Raw genomic sequence first — 18,998 nt, 5'->3', positions numbered from 1 at the left:
CTCATGAATAAGTATCGGTTTAGGATCAGTTTTCCTTCTCCTACAGTAGATGGGCTAATTTTCCAGGTTGATGAGCCACTTCTGCCCCTCACTAACTCAGCAAGGGCTTGAGACCCAATGGCTAACCTCACCTGGTTTAGCCAGCCAGCCAGTCAACACAATTTCCCAGGGTGTGGCCACTGCTGCACGCTGACAGTTCTAGGAGCCACAGGTGAGATGAGGGCAGGGTGGAGACCAAAAATGGGGAAGCTACCCCAGAAGGAGCATGACATGTCCCCCACCAGAGCACGTCTGGAGGCAGGAAAGAAGACACACACACTTTTTGTGGGAGGGAAAACAGGACAGAAGTTAATATTAATCCACATTCACCTTCAACTATCATTCTCTAGGCTGAACTTTTACTGTCCAAATGTACATAGGCACAGACTCAAAAGTTGGCACACAGCAGCACTTATAGACGCCAGACTGCCCAGACAGAGCAACAACAGGAATTATCAGGACAATATCCAGTACTTTTAAGACCTTCACAAAGAACATTAACAGAGCAACACACACACACACACACACACACACACCAAAGCACATCTCTGACCCATTAGGATCAGTGACTAATGTATTTACTGTTGCACTTCCAGTTTTGTCTACGGAAGAACCACAAAGCACATGTAAGTTGTCACACTGGGAGATAACACCTCAAGGCAGGAACAGGAGTTCCTTAAAATGAATGTTACTGAAATGGGGATTTCCTGCCTCTTTCCTACCATACACCCATCTGCTATGGATTAGGGAGGCCTGGCAAAGGGATGTGGAAGGGCTGCAGTTGCAAAAGCTTGCTGGAAATCACTTCCCTCTTTAAATGGAAGATCAACTTTGGACTCAAACTCTTTGATTGTCCTAGGGACTGTCAGGTAAGCATGGAATCTGATACCCAGGTCAGATTTCCACATCCCAAGTATCTCAGGCCTTTTTTGTTTTAAAGAGTTCCTACCTTTTATAGATTGAAGGTCAGAAAATGTGGGGGGGGGGCAGTGAAATCAGAAGCAAAAAGAGAAGAGAAGAAAGAGCAGAACATCCACCTGTCTTCCCCCCACTAAGCCTTTCTAGTTGATGGGGACATAGGAAACTGCCTATGTCAGATCATTAGCCCATCTTGCTCAGTACTGTCCACGCTGGCTGACAGCAGCTCTCTGCAATTTCAGCCGGACTGAATCTAGAATCTGCATGCAAAGTATATGTGCTACTACAGCCACAGCCCATGGAGCTCCTGAACTTATAGTCCTTGTACACCCTTGGTTGTAATTTTACAAGCACCTAATAAGTGCTGCTCTGTCCCCCTTCCACCACTCCCAGTCCTTGCACCAGAATCCACATATGTGTGCCAATGTTGTTTTACTGTATTTTCTGCACTGGGCACACTGGACTGGATGACCTCTTCCAACTCCATCTTGGTTGCCCATTTAAGAGACCTCCCAATTTTCATTTTTGTTGGTTTCAGAAACCGGGTCCTCTTCAACACAGAGCACAAGCCTCTTCTAATCATGCCTGATATTGTGAGTTTATAGAAACTGAACTAAGCCTATCTGCTCCATTCTAATGCAGAACCACACAGATATATCTGCTAGCCACAGCATTAAGCCAGTCTGAAAAAGTTGTTTTAAACTGCTTTTAATATTGTGTTCTAATGTTGTAACTTGCCCTGCGACCTTAGGCTGAAGGGCAGGTAATTAATAATCTCCCACTGGCAACTCTAACTCTGGAAAGTATAGCTTTAGGGGATTGAAAATCCCCAAGGTTTTATGCTTTGGGAGAAATGTTAGCTAAATGTGTGAATAGTTTAAAAATATGTAGCGCAGTCATACCCTGAACATAAATATTGTTACCTCCAGGGCCCAAATACATGAGATAAGCAAAAGGAGATTAAACTTTTAGAAGACACCTGAAGGCAGCCCTGTACTGGGAAGTTTTGAATGTTTGATGCTTTATTATATTTTTATATGTGTTGGAAGTAGCCCAGAATGGTTGTGGCAACCCAGCCAGATGGGTGGTGTGTAAATAATAAAATTATTATTATTATTATTATTATTATTATTATTATTATTATTATTTGGCAGGTACCTTTTAACAGGGCTCAGAGATCCATGAGGGCCTCGCCCAGGTTGCAACCCAATTACAAGGAAAATTACTGAAGCTAAATAAAGTGCAGACCATGCTTGAGGATATATGTATGCCAACTTATTTCCCTGTTTCCTATGCATCTGTTGTCAAGATCTCGTGAGACTGCTAGTCAAACAAGCAACATCCAAGCAACATCCTGAAACAGTGGCTTGCTGGCTCAGGTCCTTCTCTAGATCAGAATGAATGCTTGCACAGTTCAAGTAGAACATGCAGTTTGAGAGACGGAGAGATTTGTGCTTCCTTAATGTGACATAATCTCAAAAATGACCATGCTTAGTGCATATGCAAGAGCAAGATTGCTGGTGGAATGGACAAACACACAAAATAATCAAGGACACTGATCTCAGGGATTGTAGGAACCAGTGCTGCTAGCGGGCCCAAAAATAAAAAAGAACAATTTCAAAATTAAAACAGAATGGTTGGGATTGTGCTTTCTGTGTAGGAGGAAGCCCGTGCTACAAGTTTGCACTGCTCTTCTCCGCAAGAATGTTTAGGCTGCTTCAACCTGCCTTTCTTCCAATGGTTTACAGAGATTACCACCACTTTATCCTCACCAGTACCTTGTAAGGTAGGCTAGGCTGAGAGTTAGCAGCTGATTGAACAGCACTGCAAGGATTTCAGTTCCAGGTCTCCCCAGTCTATGACTTTGTCCAGCGGTTCTTTGGGTGCTCTGTCTGAGAGGCAAGTGGGGGAACAAAGCATTTGGCACTTAAAAAAAAAAAAAGAGGGCGAACTCTACAAGCTTCTCAAGGAGACAGCCTCTCGTAGATCCAGTTGTCCTCTCCTTTGTGGGTCATAGGTTTCAAGGGTGCACTGCTGTCTTGGAGGTACCGGAAAACAATGCGGTCATGCAAACGGTTTGTCTGGCCCTGCCAGAACTCTATGACTTTCGGTTTCAAGATGTAGCCTCCCCTGGAGGGGATAAAAGAGAGAGAGAGATAAAGAGACTGAAAGAAAGAACCTAAAACAACAAAGCACCAATTCACCAATTGGTAATAGGGCTGTGTGAGCTATATAAACAAACCTCAGGGGGTATGGAAATAAATCAAGAGGTTTAGCTACTCTCTAATCCCTGCTACAGAGGGACGCGGGTGGCGCTGTGGGTTAAACCACAGAGCCTAGGACTTGCTGATCAGAAGGTCGGTGGTTCGAATCCCCGCGACGGGGTGAGCTCCCGTTGCTCGGTCCCTGCTCCTCGGTCCCTGCTCCTGCCAACCTAGCAGTTCGAAAGCACGTCGAAGTGCAAGTAGATAAATAGGTACCCCTCCGGTGGGAAGGTAAACAGTGTTTCCGTGCGCTGCTCTGGTTCGCCAGAAGCGGCTTAGTCATGCCGGCCGCATGACCCGGAAGCTGTATGCTGGCTCCCTTGACCAATAAATGAGATGAACGTCGCAACCCCAGAGTCAGCCACGACTGGACCTAATGGTCAGGGGTCCCTTTACCTTTACTAATCCCTGCTGTGGTGTTTGCCACAACACCACATTCCTCAATTTCCTTTGGCTTGAGTTTATCCCAACCAGCCCAATCCACCACTGTAAAAAAGATCATAAGTTTCTGAAACCAACGTCCTGGATCTATGGCTGGTCACAATTGAGAGAGGGGGGACAACATTCAGAAAACCAAACGGCCAGAATGCACACTGAGGCCTGACTCACCAATATGCTGGTTTAGGCACCTTAGCCTCTCGGTACACTTCTTCCAGCTCTGCATTTTTCTTCCTTAAATACTAACAAAAAGAGGAAAAGGGCTGTGAAGCTTTTCGTCAAAAGGACACTACCTGGGAGCTTGGTAACAACTCCAATCTGCTAGCCGATTTGGGGATATAGAGAGGCTTGCGGATAATCTGCACTCTGTAAGAATGGCTAATGAGCATGTCATGTTGTTTGCTGAGAACTGGAGGGAGGGGATGCCAAAGGACAAGCTCAGTTGATAATGGGTGGTGTTAGGACTAGACTATTAATTTATTTTAAGGTTTTAATAGAAAAAGTATAATGAGAACGATTGGAAGCTTTTCACAGAAGACATTATTGGGTAAGAAATGATGTTGCATAAATATCTGATACTTTTAATTGTTATTTTCTTTTTCTTTTCTTGTTACTTTTAAACTTTTTGTACTTTTTGATGTGGAGAATTCTTTTTTTCTTTTCCTATTTTTCTTTTCTGTGCTTAACTTTGTTGTGCTTAACTTTATTGTAAGATTGTATTTTAAACCAATAAAGATGTATTTATTACAAATTTATTTAAAAGTTTTATATCCCACCTTCCTGCCAAATGATCTGCAAGGTAAACTGTAATGATATATGCCAGGAATCCACAACATTCTGGGGCCCAGGGACACAGATGGAAATCTAAGGAACTGCCATGGCCACCCAAAAAAAAAACCCAACCCATTTCACAGAAGAAAGGCTGGTGATGCTCAGACACTTCCCCCGCAAAAGAAACTCAAACACCTATGCCCCTATACCTATTACAGACAAATCTAAAAGTTATTTGTTTTAAAAATGGCTGTTAAGAACTCAAGCTCAACTACAATAAGTCTTAACACACTGGATATCTACTGTAGCAGAGTTGGGGAACCTTTCTAGCCCATCTCCCGCACCAAATTTGAGCTGCCCGTTTGTCAATTGCCTGAGCTTTTTTGACTGCAGGGGTCTTTGGAAGCTGCTCTTAAAGCACGGCTTGCACAGCGCTTTGAACAGGGGGTATAGAGGCACTGCCATCAGAGAGCCTTCTGGCCAAGCCCTACCATTATCCAACATCATATGCAATCATATTAGCTGAAATGGCCTGGCAAGTCAAATGATGAAGCCCAGGGGCCAGACATTCCCCACCCCTGTACTACAGGATGCCTATGTTTTGGAGGAGCTTTCAACTTTTGTGCACAACCATGTTTGAAATTGTTCTTCAATATCCCTGATGACGAGCAGTCCACCTTGAGAACCTTCTGTGTTAAGGAAGTTTTGATACCCGTTTATTATTTTTGTTACCATGTTTGACCATGTAGTCTGTCCAGCGTATCATGAAAAAGCATATTTCAACACTGTTCCCCCACCCCCAACGCAGGTTCAAGAAAGGGCAGCCCCAACACTGCAGCTCCTCACCTCTCTGTCCGCAATCACCGTGCTTTGATGACTCACTACAGCCCCGATCTGGCTGCTCTTTGGACGCGTGTAGAAGTACTTCTCTGATTCCTCCTCAGAAAGCTTCTCTACAGGGCCCTCAATCCGTACCTGCAAGCAATTCAAAGCATGTGAAGCACAAGACCAGAGTGAGGTTGTGCTAGTAAGGGGGCTTTGCTGTGTAGTTCAAATCATAGTTACCCCAAGCTCCTCTCCAATATGAGAAAAGAGAAGGGGGGTGGAGATGGAAAACTTAATTTTTAAAACTTAATTGGACAATTCCAACTCTTCTGATTTGTGTGTTTTCTGTGAAGCACTGCTCAAAAAAAGTCTCTTCTCCTTCCACCTACTTAATCTTGCATAGGCAAACATTCCCTCTTACTTCTCAAACCCATCAAACTGCCAAGTTAAAAACAGGCTCATTCCAAACTTTCCTGTTCCACGTCATTTTTTTGTCTATTGTCCATGAAACCAAATATGATGAATTAAAAGTTCTTTTCTCCCCCCCCTACACCTCCGGATGCCCATGGTCCAGATGTGGCCCATGGCCTTGTTCCATCTGGCATGTTGCTTCTTGCCTTGCAGTGGCGGGAACAGCTGTCTATCATTAGATCTTGAGGGAGGAGGAATAGCAAACTCACACCCCACAGACTCTATGGCCTCTCTATGGCACAGAGAGATGGCCACAGAGAGGGAAAGCACACAACTTCTAGTCTCTATGGGAGTCTTTCCAATGGCCACATTTTAAGGTGCCCTGATCGTGTTGGTGGCTCTCTGAGCTGGGAATGGGAGCTGAAAGACAGTAAGGAGGAGGTGGCTGAAAGAACAAGACACACTGCAATGAATAGCAGTTTCTGGTTCCAAAATGCAGACTTGCTACAAACCAGAGAGGATAACTACAGTACTCCCTCCGAGCTGTTCCAAAGGGATTATTTCATTTTCAGTAGATACAAGAAGAGCTGAAGCAAACTCAAGTACCGACACTTCAATCCCTTCCATACTTGAGATCAGAGTTCAGCATCTTCCACAGAACAGGCCAGAGAGGAAGAGCCTCCAGCTACAGCAAGATCAAGCAAGGTCCATCTGCTCAAGCCCTGGCTACATACAGTAAGACTCAGCGCATATAAGCAGCAACTGGGAAAATGAAAAGGAGCAGCCAGGACAAAAGTTCACCAAAGCTCCTCTTACCATGTCACCCACCCCATGTATTACAGAGGTTTCCAGTTTGACTACAGGACTTATTTTCAGTAGATGCAGAGAAGACAGTTTACCTGGCGATTGAGGGGCTCCCAGTAGAAGACCATAGAAGCAAATGGGTTTGAATCCTGCAAATGGTGAGAAAAGCAACAGTGAAAAGAAAGTTGCCGTGTCCACTGACTAAGGCTGTGTACATATAATATATTCAGAGCATGTGACTTCCCACAAAGAATCATGGGAATTGTAGTTTGTGGGGAATTGTAGCTGTGTGAGAGGTAGTGTTCCCTGCAAGGATGATCTGGAAGGAGGTTCTTGGACTGAAGAGTTTTTTGTCGTACTTTTTTTTCAGTCAGCCTCTCTCTCTGCTCCTTGCTGCTTGAATTGTCTATTTGCAGAAGGAAGAGGAATTTGTACTCATAACCCTTTGGCTGGCCCAGTTTAGCTCAGGGTCACCTGTTGCTGAGCCAGCAAAAACTGAGACGCCATAGATAGCTTCTATGAGACTTCCAGTTCCCCCTCAGTAGCTTGCATAGGTGCTTATGTATGTTCCCACAGCAAAGTGGAAGCAGAATAGGCAAATATTTGCTACTTTCCTTACTTTGCATAATTGATATTGGTCACAAAATGTAGATATCCTAAAGAATTGTTGCTGTTTCACTTAAAAAGGAAGCCTGGATTCAAAGTGTCAGCTCCATAGAAGTAAATCTGAGGTGCCAGTTTACAAAGGTTCAACTTTTCTCCGATAATCTTTCTGTACAAGTAGCACTCACCAGCTCTCTTCCTTTCCGGCTCTCATGGTTAGTGAAGAAGCGAAAGCCTTCCTGGCTAAACCCCTTCAAAAGCAGCATCCGAGCAGAAGGCCGTCCATCTCTGGGAAGGGATAAACACAGCTTGTAGATAGGCAATTACTTCCTCTTTACTTTGGCCCTGGGTTCCCCAAACCCATAAAGCACACAAGAATACAAGCCATCAGGCAACGATTCCTACCTAGTACAGGTGGCTAAGCACATAGCATTGACTTCCCCAATAGATGGGCACTTCATAGCTTCTTCAAACCATACAGAGAACTGCTTAATAGGGTTAAGGGAGGTCAGATGTTTCTCCTCAAAGGCCTGGGATGGGAACAAAAAACACACACATTTTTAGCAGGTGGCTACACCGTTTGACGCCAGTTCTTCTCCCCTTTCAGTCACACATCTATCACTTCTCATTTCCAAAATGTGGTCAGTGTGTCATATCCTACTGCTTCTCCATCACCTACTGTGTTCTTGGAAAGTCACCAACCCTTTCCATTTCTCCTTCCCTTCTTTTGATATTCCCCAATTGTTCCATCATCCTCCCATGGTTCCATAATCATCACCTGACCCTTTCCTCCAAACCTACCTGCATCTATCAATTGACACACCCACCCAACCTTTTGGACACAGCCTCATAGTGCTTAATTTGAAGCAAAAGCTCTCTACCTTGTCTCTTAATATTTGTTTTGGATGCCTTGGGTGGGTTCCAGCCTAAATTAGATGTGAAGCCATGACTAATGTAAGCCCCGGTGATTTCAAAGGGATTCTAAATGCAATTTCAATTTGATCTAATCCCTTGTTCACAGCTTCAAACATCAAGGAGATTCTATTATTAGTTTACTTGCAAATTTAGTGAGAAGGAAAAGGAAAGATGAAAGAAAATTGGAAAAATAAAGAGTGAGAAGAGGAAAGAAATAGAAACGGCAAATAATAATATGCCAATAATGATAGACTACAATGCAGGTAAGTACAGTAACCACCAGTAAACAAATTTTAAATAAGCCCTTTAGATGTCCACATAGACATCCACCTGAAATTGATGCCTATATGAAATATGTTAGACCTATGTGAAATAGGTTAGATCAAACACAAACTGGGTAGTGAGGCCCTCAGACCATTATGTAATAGACAGTGGGCATTTATTTTTCCACAACTCTCTTATACCTTCAGTATCTGTTTGTGTTAAGACAAGTGAGCGTCTCTATATATGCTCAGCCACTCTGTATATGCTCAGAAACAACACCTTTATTACTACGTTACGATTCTTTTCGGATCGAAAGTCAAACTGCGAGGGTAAGCGCTGGCCCGAGAAACGGCGCGCACTCTGCACAAGCTCAGAGGCACTCTGTCCTTCAGCATTCCCCGGCCCCGAAACGCTGCAGTGCAAAAACATATAATGGGGTTTAATGCTGCTCCCTCACCTCATCGTCCCCCCTGTAGTCTTTCCGAAGGTGCGTCAGATCCATGGCACGAGACGATTTCCCCACTTGGCTTGAACCACGAAACCCCAAAGGACGCGACCCCAGGCGAACCGCGCGGCTCAACATCAAAGGATCCCTTTTGCCCCCTTGCAGTGCGCACGCGCGGAAAAGAGCGACGCGGGCGGAAGCAGCTCGTGTCTTCTCCGCTAACCTCAGAGGCCGGGAAGAAACGAGGTCTCAAGCGCCCAATCAGAAACGAAGCAACAGCCCACCTTTTCCTCTACCCCCGCCCTTCTTCGACCACAGCAAATCAAGAGCGCGAAACAACAAAAGGCATCACCAATCAGAAGGTAGAAGGCGGTCCCTCGTAAACCAATGGAAAGTGACTTGCCTCTAGCATCGCGAAGGGTCTGTGTACAGGGAAACGCGCTCGTAAGCCCGCGAGTGTACACAGTTCTTTGCTCCCACCTTCTGCTTATGAAGTTGTTTCGGCTGAGAAATAAGTGACTGGCCTATGCTTTGAAAGGACATTCCAAATGCATTTTGTCTCTCAAAGTATTTACACTTCACAGAATTATAGTTCCCAGCAACCCTTAAACTACAGTTCCCATAATTCTTTGAGGGGGGAAATCTGCTTCGAATGTGCTTAAAAGGCATAGTGTACGCAGTTTCAAGCCCCTACTGAGCAGTGTGTTCTCCCCCGACTATTCACAAATGGTGGCAACAAAGACAAGGGCTTCTTGCTCTTCCTGAGATCTTATTTATTTCCCAAATTTTCCTCAAGCAGCTCTGCCATAGATCCCTCACCTCCACTTTTAGCACCTTAATTAACCTCTTAGGCTAGGCTAAGAGACAATGGGCTTCATGGCCCATTTTGATTGATCATCAAAAAACTTGGATGCCAGTAAAGTCCAATGACAGCAGAAATGTCACATCAAGGGTAGTAGATTCATAAATGCACCCACAATCCACAAATACATGGGTTTTTGCACAAAGAGTGTGGTGAGCTCACCCCAAGTTGTATAACTGAAAGATCATTTCCTATATTTTTCAATAACACATATAGATTTGTGGGCAACTAACAGCTGCCAGGAGCAATGCCTCAATGCCTTCCACATGCGATGCAGCAGGAAGATTTTGGGCATCACATGGCAGGGCAGAATCCCAAGCCCCATTCCCTGTATGATGGCATTTGTGTCTCAGCAAGGTCTATGCTTGGTCATGTGCACAGAATGGAAGATTGCAGGATCTCCATGGGTGTGTTGCATGGGGAGCTGGCTTCAGTCTGCAGATGTGATATGAATGCTGGCAACATTAACTCTGCCGTGTGGGAATCACTTGCAGGCAATCGCAGTGCCTGGAGACAGACAGTCAGGTCCTGTATCCACATTGGCCAGAGGAGGAATGACAGCTGGGAGGAGCACAGAGAGAAGAAATGCCATGGTGCTTCTGCAATAGCATAACCAGACACCTTTATCTGCCCCAACTGCAACAAAACATGTCTCTCTACAGACATAGCAGGCACTGTAACTCTGCAAGTTTGACTTCAGTCCTGAAGGTGCACTCTTCCATTTTCTCCTGAGACAGACAGATGCCAGCCAACACAGCACAGCAGCTGCTTTTGGACTGTTCTAAATCCCTATGTGCATTGCCAGAAGTTACACTTAAAATGGCATTTGCAGGATGTGTGGTGGTGACATCCTGCATAAGCCCCATATACACAAACAAACTCTGCTATGTGTAGCAGGCACATGGGCAAACTTTGCCTGAATGAAAAGCGAAAATATGCATAACGAACTGAATGAATTAGAAACCGTAGCACCTGTGTTCATATTAAGAGTAACAATGCCCCTGGCTGACCCAGGTTGCTAAGGTAACAGTGACATGACCTTCATTGTGACACCTCCCTCTGCTGGCCCACCTATTAGATGACCGGAGGTCCTCTATGAGAGTAAGTGTTTGATGCTTTTCTCTTTCATTTTGTTAACATTTCCATAATTGTTATATTTTTAGTCTGACTTGATTATAAACCAATAGGACTGGAAACCTGCTTTTGGTGTATGAGACCTAGATGAGACGAGACTTCCTAATTGCATAGAGGGACTTGCCACCAACTGCTGTTACTAAACTCTCCAAAGATTGGAACTCCTATTTCTGTTCTTAACTAAGTGCCGGACATGAGTGGAACTGCTGGGAGAGGGACGGTGAAATATAGAAAACACAGAATCCTCTAGAAATTGCAGGCAATGTGAAATGATAGGTTATTTGGGGGTGCTTAGAATCATCTGCACAGTTCAGTAAGAAGCGATGTACATGAATACCTAACATATCAATGTTAGGTCATGTGTGCTCCCAATTTGGTAAGGTGCTGGACAGTAAATTTGTTAAATCTTAAAATACTTCTCTTTTCTAGACGTTGCTTTTGTGACAATGAAGCATTCTGTAAACTCTTCCTGGAGACAGACAGAAAACACACACACACACACACAAACACTTGAGGATTTGTTAGTGATTTCTGGTTCTATTGCTCTTTAAGGCTTGTTCAAAGCTATTCTAGGGGGGGCCCTCCTCAACACTGAAAGGATTAATTTCAAAAGATTATCACTGGAACCAGTTTAAATGCTTCAGCTAAAATGGCTTGCCTTTTCCTTTGTGGGGACCTTCAAAACTCCAGCAGGCGATATTGAGGAAAAATGATTTTGATTGCATATTATACAATTCCATAAATTGCTCCCACCTGTGCTTAGAAATATAATTCCAAAGGAAAAGAAAGAAATATAATCCCCTCTATTTCCGATGTTCAGGCTGTGAGTGCAGTTCCTCATGTAACCAAAATGGCACCATCTGCGCACAAGAGAAATGTATCAGCAGGTATCAGCAGGCTTGGGACAACTCCAAGGTTTGCCAAAATATAAAAAAATATTTAGGAAAACCCCATTGTGTAGGAAAACTTGGGTGTGTGTGTTGCGGGGGGGGGGTTAATGAGGACTGATCATGCCCAGAGGCCATGAAATGCTGACTAGAAATGGATGGGTAGGAAAAACTATGGGGAAGGGGAATGGAGTGGAGTGGAATGATTGGAATCCTGTTGATTTGTCATGCTCTGATGCTGCCCAGCAGGAGTTAGGATGGTGCCCTAATACATTAATCACCCCAAGCCCTGAGATCAACAGGGAGGCCCTGTTTGTGGTCCCACCAAAGGATGTGGCCTATCAAATGGGCATCCAGGGATGGGCCTTCTCTGTGGTGGCTCTGCAGTTATGATCTTCCCTCCCTTGGCAGCAAAAATGGTTAAGAAACTGTTTTCCCAAGCCTTTGGAAGCTATGTTGAGATTTATTTTTCATCCTCTAGTCTTTTTTTAGTATTTTTCACCAATTATCTTTGTTTTACTGTGGGTTTTCTTTAAAAAGAGTTTCTGTAAATCTTATTATGTTTGCTTTACGTAAACTGCTTTGAGCTCATGGCCTTGATGCAAAGCAGCATAGAAAAACTCTTAAGGGTTGGATTCAACTAAGCTGTACTCAGACTAGATTAGACTAGACTAGACTAGACCCACTGACACGAACCAACATTAGTCACCTTCATGAACTTCAGTGGGTCTAAGATGATTAGGACTAGGGCTGGAGACAGACCTAAATAAATAGAGAAGTAAATATCTAGAAACACGACATACTACAAAGGCTCCATGTGGGCAGATAGAGAAGGAAGGAAGACTGCAAACCCTCATTTCTCACTTTCTTCTCCCACTCTGTTTTCTAGGCTGGAAAAGCTGCGGATCCCCATTCGAAAGAGGAATGCCAACATTGACGCAGCAGAAGAGGGATACCAGGCAATAGCCTCTGAACCAGAGGGCCTGGGAGGTTTCCTTTCTGCCAAGAAAAAAAGGAGGATGTTTCTACGGAGGATGGGGAAGAGCTAAAAATGGCCTGGAGCTGCTGCAAAGATAATGTCCCGGCCCCCAAACCTACCTCCACGCCTATGCGGCTGGAAGTACCAACGGCAGTCCCCAGAAACAAGAACCGAGAAGTCCTAAGTACAAACAACTATCTCCTTTCTCACTGCTGTAGAAGTGAAACCCCTGTGTTGCCAGCACATTCAACCCAGAACGCTCTGATAGCCCAGCACAATTCACATGTCAGTTGTTTGCCCCACGGGTCTCTGGCAGTAGCGGTTAGTGGGGTGACAGCATTTACCTGACCTCCCATCACTGATATCACCGCAGCTTACCGAGAGGGGAAAGGGGTTGTGAGGTCAGTGAGCTGCAAACATACTGGCGGGAGCACTGGATTGGCTCCACCAATGTGCTTATGTTGTGCTCTCTCCCTCCCAGCAAGTCACCTCTCTCCCTCCCAGTAAGCTGCCATGGCTCCTTGTGGAGCATATGCAACACAGGACTGTCCAGGCTCAGACATCGAAATGGCTCAGACATCAGAACCCTGGGGCTGGGGAAGACTTGGACACAGGGCCCATCCTCTGAAAGACCTTCAGAAGCCACTGCCCCACTGGAGATTTTCAGCAGAGGGGTTCCCCAGGAGTTAATGAAGCCTTCACCTCCACAACCTGACGAGATAGCCCTGACCTGTCCTCCAAACCTCAGGATATGTCCTCAGAACCCTCAGCAGTACAGAAAGACACTTCTCTTTGGCCTAGAGAAAGCAGAAAGTTCCTCAGCTCTGTCAGGGCCAGGACCTGAGGAACAAAGCATGGCTCCCTTAAGCATCGACAGTTTCCCGTGGAGTTGGGCGCATCCAAGTCTTTATCAGCCTTTCTCAACCTGTAGGTCCCCAGATGTTGTTGGACTACAACTCCCATCATCCCTAGCTAGCAAGGCCAGAGCTCAGGGATGATGGGAGTTGTAGTCCAACAACATCTGGTGACCCACAGGTTGAGAACCGCTGCTTTAAAGCCTCCAGCCCATTTACCGTGCATCCACTGTGCACACATCACATTAGCCGCAATCTCTCCTATCGTTTCTTATGAAATATGGTTTTTTGAAGCATTTCTCCCTCAAACCAGCTTTTCTCCAAATTTAGAAAAAGAACCATTTGCATTGTAAACTGGAAATGTGTCCACAGCCTCAGTTTACTACCACTTGGCGTCTTGCATACAGCCTGACTCAATCCAGCTTCACTGTGAGCTGACCGTGGTCCTATTTCCCCCCTGCAGGTCCTAGCAATCTGTGCAGGAGTTTGTTCTTGGGATGATGATGATGATACTCCGCCTATCTGGCTGGGTTTCCCCAGCCACTCTGGGCAGCTTCCAGCACATATAAAAACGTAATAGAATGTAATAGAACATGGTGGAGACAGTAATGTGGAACAACCTTCTCTCCTCATCATCTGTTTTCGTAGGTGCGCGAAGAGGCCTGTCTGTAGCAGGCAGGCTTCAGGCTGGTGGCAACTGAAGCTTGCTCTAAATTTGGAAGAATCAAGGCTGATATTTTTGGATATTGTGGAACAGTAGTAGCAGGGTTCCTCTCTCTCTCTGTGCACACGCTATACCTTTAAAGAGCAATCAGATAATTATGAGCACCATAATTTACAAACTACAGTCCCCATAATTCTTTGAAGGAGGAAGAATGCACTTGAAGGGTACTTGAAATATATAGTGTGCATCCAGACTATGTCTGGGAGTAGCCATCTTACTGTGTCCACATGATTTACTTGTGGGAAGTGGCTGAGAAGCCCAGTTGGCTGGATCAGATGTGTCATGTGGAACAAGATGCAAAATAAATCTCTTGCCTTAGATAGCTGCTTAGCCAGCATAGCACTTTTGCACATTGCAAACTTCTTTGATAATACAGCTGCCCTCCCTTTGCCACCCATGGCTCTGTGGTGATGCATTGGGTTGAGTAATGGAGAAGCAATTTTCCTCCAAACCCTTCTATGCACGTGGGGTGGTTTAACCAAGGGCAGCTTCTTACAGTCGTACCTTGTCAGGTGGGCAATTTATTCAAGCATGTTTGCTGTTTTGGTAGTTGCTTATATACTGGAGCACGAGGAGGATGATGACGATGAAGAGGAAGAGCAAAAGCAAAAGCAAAAGAAAGAATCAGAAAAAGAGCGAGAACAAGAACAAAGAAAAGTACAAGAACAAGAACAAGAACAACGAAGGGTACAAGAACTAGAAGCAAAAAGAGTACAAGAACAAGAAGCAAAAAAGGTACAAGAACAAGAAGCAAAAAAAGTACAAGAACCACAAAAAATACAAGTACAAGAACAAGACAAAACTCGGCGGCCATCAAAAGGTCAAGGTTGGTGCATAAAACCAAGAAAATATTTATCAGTTTAAGAAAAGTATATTATAACCTTCCAACTTCTGTCTGCCCAATACTTGTTCCAAGTATAGAATGCACAGTGTCTTGTGTCAATATGTACATTAAAGATTCCCTTAGAACTATACAGGTACACTGTATATAGTATGCCACTCCCAGCTTGCAACAAAAAGGGCAACCCAGCTAGTCTTGTCTCTCTCCCAGAACATACAGTATTGTCCACAGTGAGTCAGTGAATATGTTCCAATCTGTGTGTCCTTTACGCATTAGAGCTTTTCTTTGGGCTACAGCACACACCTCCTCTTGCAATAAACAACTGCTACTCAGCTAGCCTTGTACCCCACTTAAATATTATCCACAATGATCGGATAGATTCCAAGCTCTCTGTTGATACATATCAAGAGATTTCAACAAAGCAAGGAGACTATCATGCTGCTAACACCCCTCTTTCCTTCCCCCACCCCACCCCTGGAAGATGATGATATTGAAAGGCCCTGCACCTCCAAAGATGCATCTGATGGGACAGAGGCAGAGACACAAACCAATCCACGCTATTTCCCGAAATCACCAAAAAAGATCACATTGGATGAGATCCTGCTTGGAATGCAGAAGATCGAGTACACCATCAGTAACACAAGTAAGTCAGGAGGACCTCTCATTTTTATGGATTGAGTAATAATGGTATTTGATCAAGCAGTAGAAGATGTGTGACTGTCAAGAGTATATTGATATTGAAGTTGCAAAGGGAGATTGGGGTGGGCTTTGGCTACACCCAGTGCTGTCTCTGCCCTTCCCCACTGCTGGTGTGCCCCCAAGGTTACCCCCAAGGGAATGCAACGCTCAACAGAAGAAAAGCTTCCTCGCTTCTTTGCACCCTGCTATACTTCCTGTTTTTTTACTTCTGTATCATTCTTGCCACTATAGGCAACAAAACCGCCACCCTGCGAGATTTCTTTATCTCGCAGGGGGTCGACCTGGCTTGTGTGACAGAGACCTGGGTGCGCGAAGGGGCAACAGTTACCTTACGAGAGATGGCGCCTCCGGGTTTCTCCATCCTCCACCAGTTGTGGACTGTGGGCCGGGGGGGAGGGGTGGCATTATTAATCCGGGAAGATTGTCCTTTCAGGGCCATCACCATCGATCCCCAGCATTGAATGTGTTGGCCTAGTGTGGGGCTCCGAGGAGAGCTTGGCTGTCTGGCTGGTGTACCGGCCACCTAGCGCACCAGCAGCCACCCTGTCAGGCCTATTGGAGGCGGTGGCCGGCTGGGCCTTGGAGTTCCCTAACCTATTGGTATTGGGGGACTTCAACATCCATGCTGATGCCACTCCCTCCTCACAGGATCTGGACCTGGTGTCTTCCATGGCGACACTAGGGCTCTCCCAGTTTGTTTCGGGCCCCACACATCAAGCAGGCCACACGCTGGATTTGATCTTTGGTGTAGGTATAGATGTGATCATGTCGCCTTCGATGAAGGTGCCATGGTCTGATCACTACGCTCTGAAAGCCAGGATTGACTTTCCACCCCCACCCTGCTTAGGTGGCGAGCCGATTTGGGTTCGCCCGCAGAGGCTGATGGACCCTGATAGATTCCGTCAAGCCTTGTGGGACCTTGCTCCCCCTGGCGACTCACTGACTGAGCTTGTTGAGGGCTGGAATATCCAGCTCCTGGCAGCCATTGATGAGATCGCACCTAAGCGCCCTGGTTTACCGAGGAGTTCCAGAAAATGAAGCGGGACCTCAGACAGCTAGAGAGAGTATGGCGGGGTGCCCATGACGGAGCCTCAAGAACATCTTATAGGGCTTTTATGAAGGTCTTATAGGGCTTTTCATGAAGGTCCCAGGCCACAGAGAAGTTAGGCTGGCCTCAACTAGAGCCAGGGCTTTTTCGGCCGTGGCTCCGATCTGGTGGAACACTCTGTCACAAGAGACCAGGGCCCTGCAGGACTTGACATATTTCCGCAGGGCCTGCAAGACAGAGCTGTTCCACCAGGCCTTTGGCCAGGGCACAGCCTGACTCCCTCCCTCGGCAATCTTTGCGGAGCTCTGGCCCAATGATTGCCAGTGGCTTGAATTAATTAATTTTATAATGAATGATTTTAGAGTGTTGTTTGTGCTGTACTTTTGTACTGTTTTATTGTTGTTAGCGGCCTTGAGCCCAGCTTCGGCTGGGGAGGGCAGAATATAAATAAAATTTATTATTATTATTATTATTATTATTATTATTACAGGTGACTCGCATTTGACACTTATTTTACTTACATGATTGCATGTAATAAAAAATTTAAGGTCTTATACAGTGGTACCTCGGGTTACGTACGCTTCAGGTTACATATGCTTCAGGTTACATACGCTTCAGGTTACAGACTCCGCTAACCCAGAAATAGTACCTCAGGTTAAGAACTTTGCTTCAGGATGAGAACAGAAATTGTGCTCTGGCGGCATGGCGGCAGCAGGCGGCCCCATTAGCTAAAGTGGTGCTTCAGGTTAAGAACAGTTTCAGGTTAAGAACGAACCTCCGGAACGAATTAAGTACTGTATTTTTTGCTCTATAAGACTCACTTTTTCCCCTCCCCAAAAGTAAAGGGAAATGTGTGTGCGTCTTATGGAGCAAATACAGGCTGCACAGCCATCCTAGAAGCCATAACAGCAGCGATCCCTCTTGCTGTTCTGGCTTCTGAGATTCAGAATATTATTTTTTCTTGTTTCCCTCCTCCAAAAACTAGGTGCGTCTTATGGTCTGGTGCGTCTTATAGAGCGAAAAATACGGCACTTATCTCGAGGTACCACTGTATATATAAAAAATGTTCATAAATGTACCAACCAAGCACATACATAGATCAGCACAGGAAGACCGACCTGAAACCATTCTGACTCCCAAACTGACCAAATGTTTTCTCTGCAAGGAGGGAGGGGGTGAGGGAACCTTCCCATTGTCTCAGGAATTGGGTAATCACCATCTCAAAGGAATGGCCAGACTGCCAGGAAAGGCAATCAGATAAGGCAGACAGGAAAAACAACAACATTCAAATTTCTGCTGTAGACTGCCTTTTCTGTGATGTAGGTATGATGTTTGTGGGGGGTGGTCTTGGGTTACACCCCTTCTTTGATATATGTATGATGTATGGCGGGGTGGTCTTGAGCCCCAGAGAAGGCAATTTAAAATGTCTATATGAGGGCAGGCACACCTTTGTTCTGGGTCCTCTTCCTTTCTCCTACATGTGAGGGAAGCACCCTGTTGCAACAGTTTAATAAAGATCAGGCTTACTCGCTGCTTTGCTTCTCAATATTCTCTGGTTGGCCTCATTTTCTCCTACCAATAGGGAACCTACGTAAGGACTCTATATGGGCTCTTGGATACCCCATAAGGGAATAAGGGCACATTTTGTTTACAACAGCAGATTTGCAATTTGTGGAGGAGATAAATGGATGGAGAGTGAAGGAAACCCAGGGGTGTAGATTCAGGAGTTTGTGGCTTTTACACATATTTGTGTATACACATGGACCCCCATAACCTAACCTTCGCATAAGATGTGAGTTACCTGTATTTGAAACCAGTTGTCACAGAGTGTGTGTTGAAGCAATAGTTGTTCTGCCCGAGTCAAAAATCATGCTGTTTCATTGCAGTGAGAGACTTTGAGCAGCGCCTTTCCCGCTTGGAGCAGATCGTTTTGAAAATGAGGAATGCATGGATCCACCACAGAACTTGCCATCTAGAGGGTCTGGAATATGACGATGAACAGGATTAATATTTTTTTCCCCTCCTGATTTTATTGGTTTTGTAGATTTGCAAATCGACATCCTTCCCCCATCCAATAAAAAATATTTATTTGGGAATCAGTAAGTTGTTTAATCTGCTAATCAAGACATGGCTAATTAAGACATATCTGTGTTTTCTGGTTATGTTTTAACACTTTGTGTTAAACAACCTTTACAATTATTTTTCAAAATGGATACTTGATCATAATAAAAAAATTGACCATTATGGACTATCATTGGCAGGATGGATAAAAA

The 18,998-nt window shown here is 45.0% G+C and overlaps 2 protein-coding genes and 1 long non-coding RNA gene across 4 annotated transcripts in view; 1 reads left to right on the top strand and 2 right to left on the bottom strand.

Moving 5' to 3' along the window:
* The window catches only part of LOC310829872, a 102,229-nt gene that overhangs the window by 8,740 nt on the left and 74,491 nt on the right, over window positions 1-18,998 (bottom strand). The gene's annotated exons all lie outside the window — the stretch shown is intronic.
* Window positions 377-8,894, bottom strand: PNPO (pyridoxamine 5'-phosphate oxidase). Its single transcript, XM_083708874.1, has 7 exons — window positions 8,710-8,894; window positions 7,479-7,603; window positions 7,262-7,361; window positions 6,566-6,619; window positions 5,277-5,405; window positions 3,831-3,901; window positions 377-3,087 (listed from the first exon to the last, which is right to left on the bottom strand). The coding sequence occupies exons 1-7, from the start codon at window positions 8,833-8,835 to the stop codon at window positions 2,922-2,924; spliced, it is 771 nt and encodes a 256-aa protein (XP_083565000.1). The 5' UTR covers window positions 8,836-8,894; the 3' UTR covers window positions 377-2,921.
* Window positions 10,579-18,824, top strand: LOC310829855 (uncharacterized protein). Of its 2 annotated transcripts, none has more exons than XM_083708881.1 (5): window positions 10,579-10,660; window positions 12,470-12,743; window positions 14,688-14,963; window positions 15,460-15,621; window positions 18,612-18,824. In XM_083708881.1, exons 2-5 carry the CDS (start codon window positions 12,632-12,634, stop codon window positions 18,731-18,733), a joined length of 672 nt encoding a protein of 223 aa, XP_083565007.1. In that variant the 5' UTR covers window positions 10,579-10,660; window positions 12,470-12,631; the 3' UTR covers window positions 18,734-18,824. The 2 variants fall into 2 exon arrangements, with proteins under 2 accessions (XP_083565007.1, XP_083565008.1); XM_083708882.1 differs by lacking the exon at window positions 10,579-10,660 and adding an exon at window positions 11,590-11,608.

This window comes from Podarcis gaigeae, assembly GCF_964106915.1.
Source record: "Podarcis gaigeae genome assembly, chromosome: 13".
In the NCBI taxonomy this organism is placed as follows: domain Eukaryota; kingdom Metazoa; phylum Chordata; class Lepidosauria; order Squamata; family Lacertidae; genus Podarcis; species Podarcis gaigeae.
This window is presented reverse-complemented; position numbering and strand designations above follow the sequence as displayed.

What these genes read in the sequence shown, in the direction of transcription:
- LOC310829855 (XM_083708881.1), top strand. Translation starts at nt 12,632, where the DNA reads ATGGCCTGGAGCTGCTGCAAAGATAATGTCCCGGCCCCCAAACCTACC. An exon ending in CAAGAACCGAGAAGTCCTAA is followed by an intron (nt 12,744 to 14,687) that starts GTACAAACAACT and finishes CTGTTTTGGTAG; the next exon opens with TTGCTTATATACTGGAGCAC. An exon ending in GTACACCATCAGTAACACAA is followed by an intron (nt 15,622 to 18,611) that starts GTAAGTCAGGAG and finishes GTTTCATTGCAG; the next exon opens with TGAGAGACTTTGAGCAGCGC.
- PNPO (XM_083708874.1), bottom strand. Translation starts at nt 8,835, where the DNA reads ATGTTGAGCCGCGCGGTTCGCCTGGGGTCGCGTCCTTTGGGGTTTCGT. An exon ending in TGCTTAGCCACCTGTACTAG is followed by an intron (nt 7,362 to 7,478) that starts GTAGGAATCGTT and finishes ATCCCTTCCCAG; the next exon opens with AGATGGACGGCCTTCTGCTC. An exon ending in CGGTGATTGCGGACAGAGAG is followed by an intron (nt 3,902 to 5,276) that starts GTGAGGAGCTGC and finishes TCTTTTTGTTAG; the next exon opens with TATTTAAGGAAGAAAAATGC.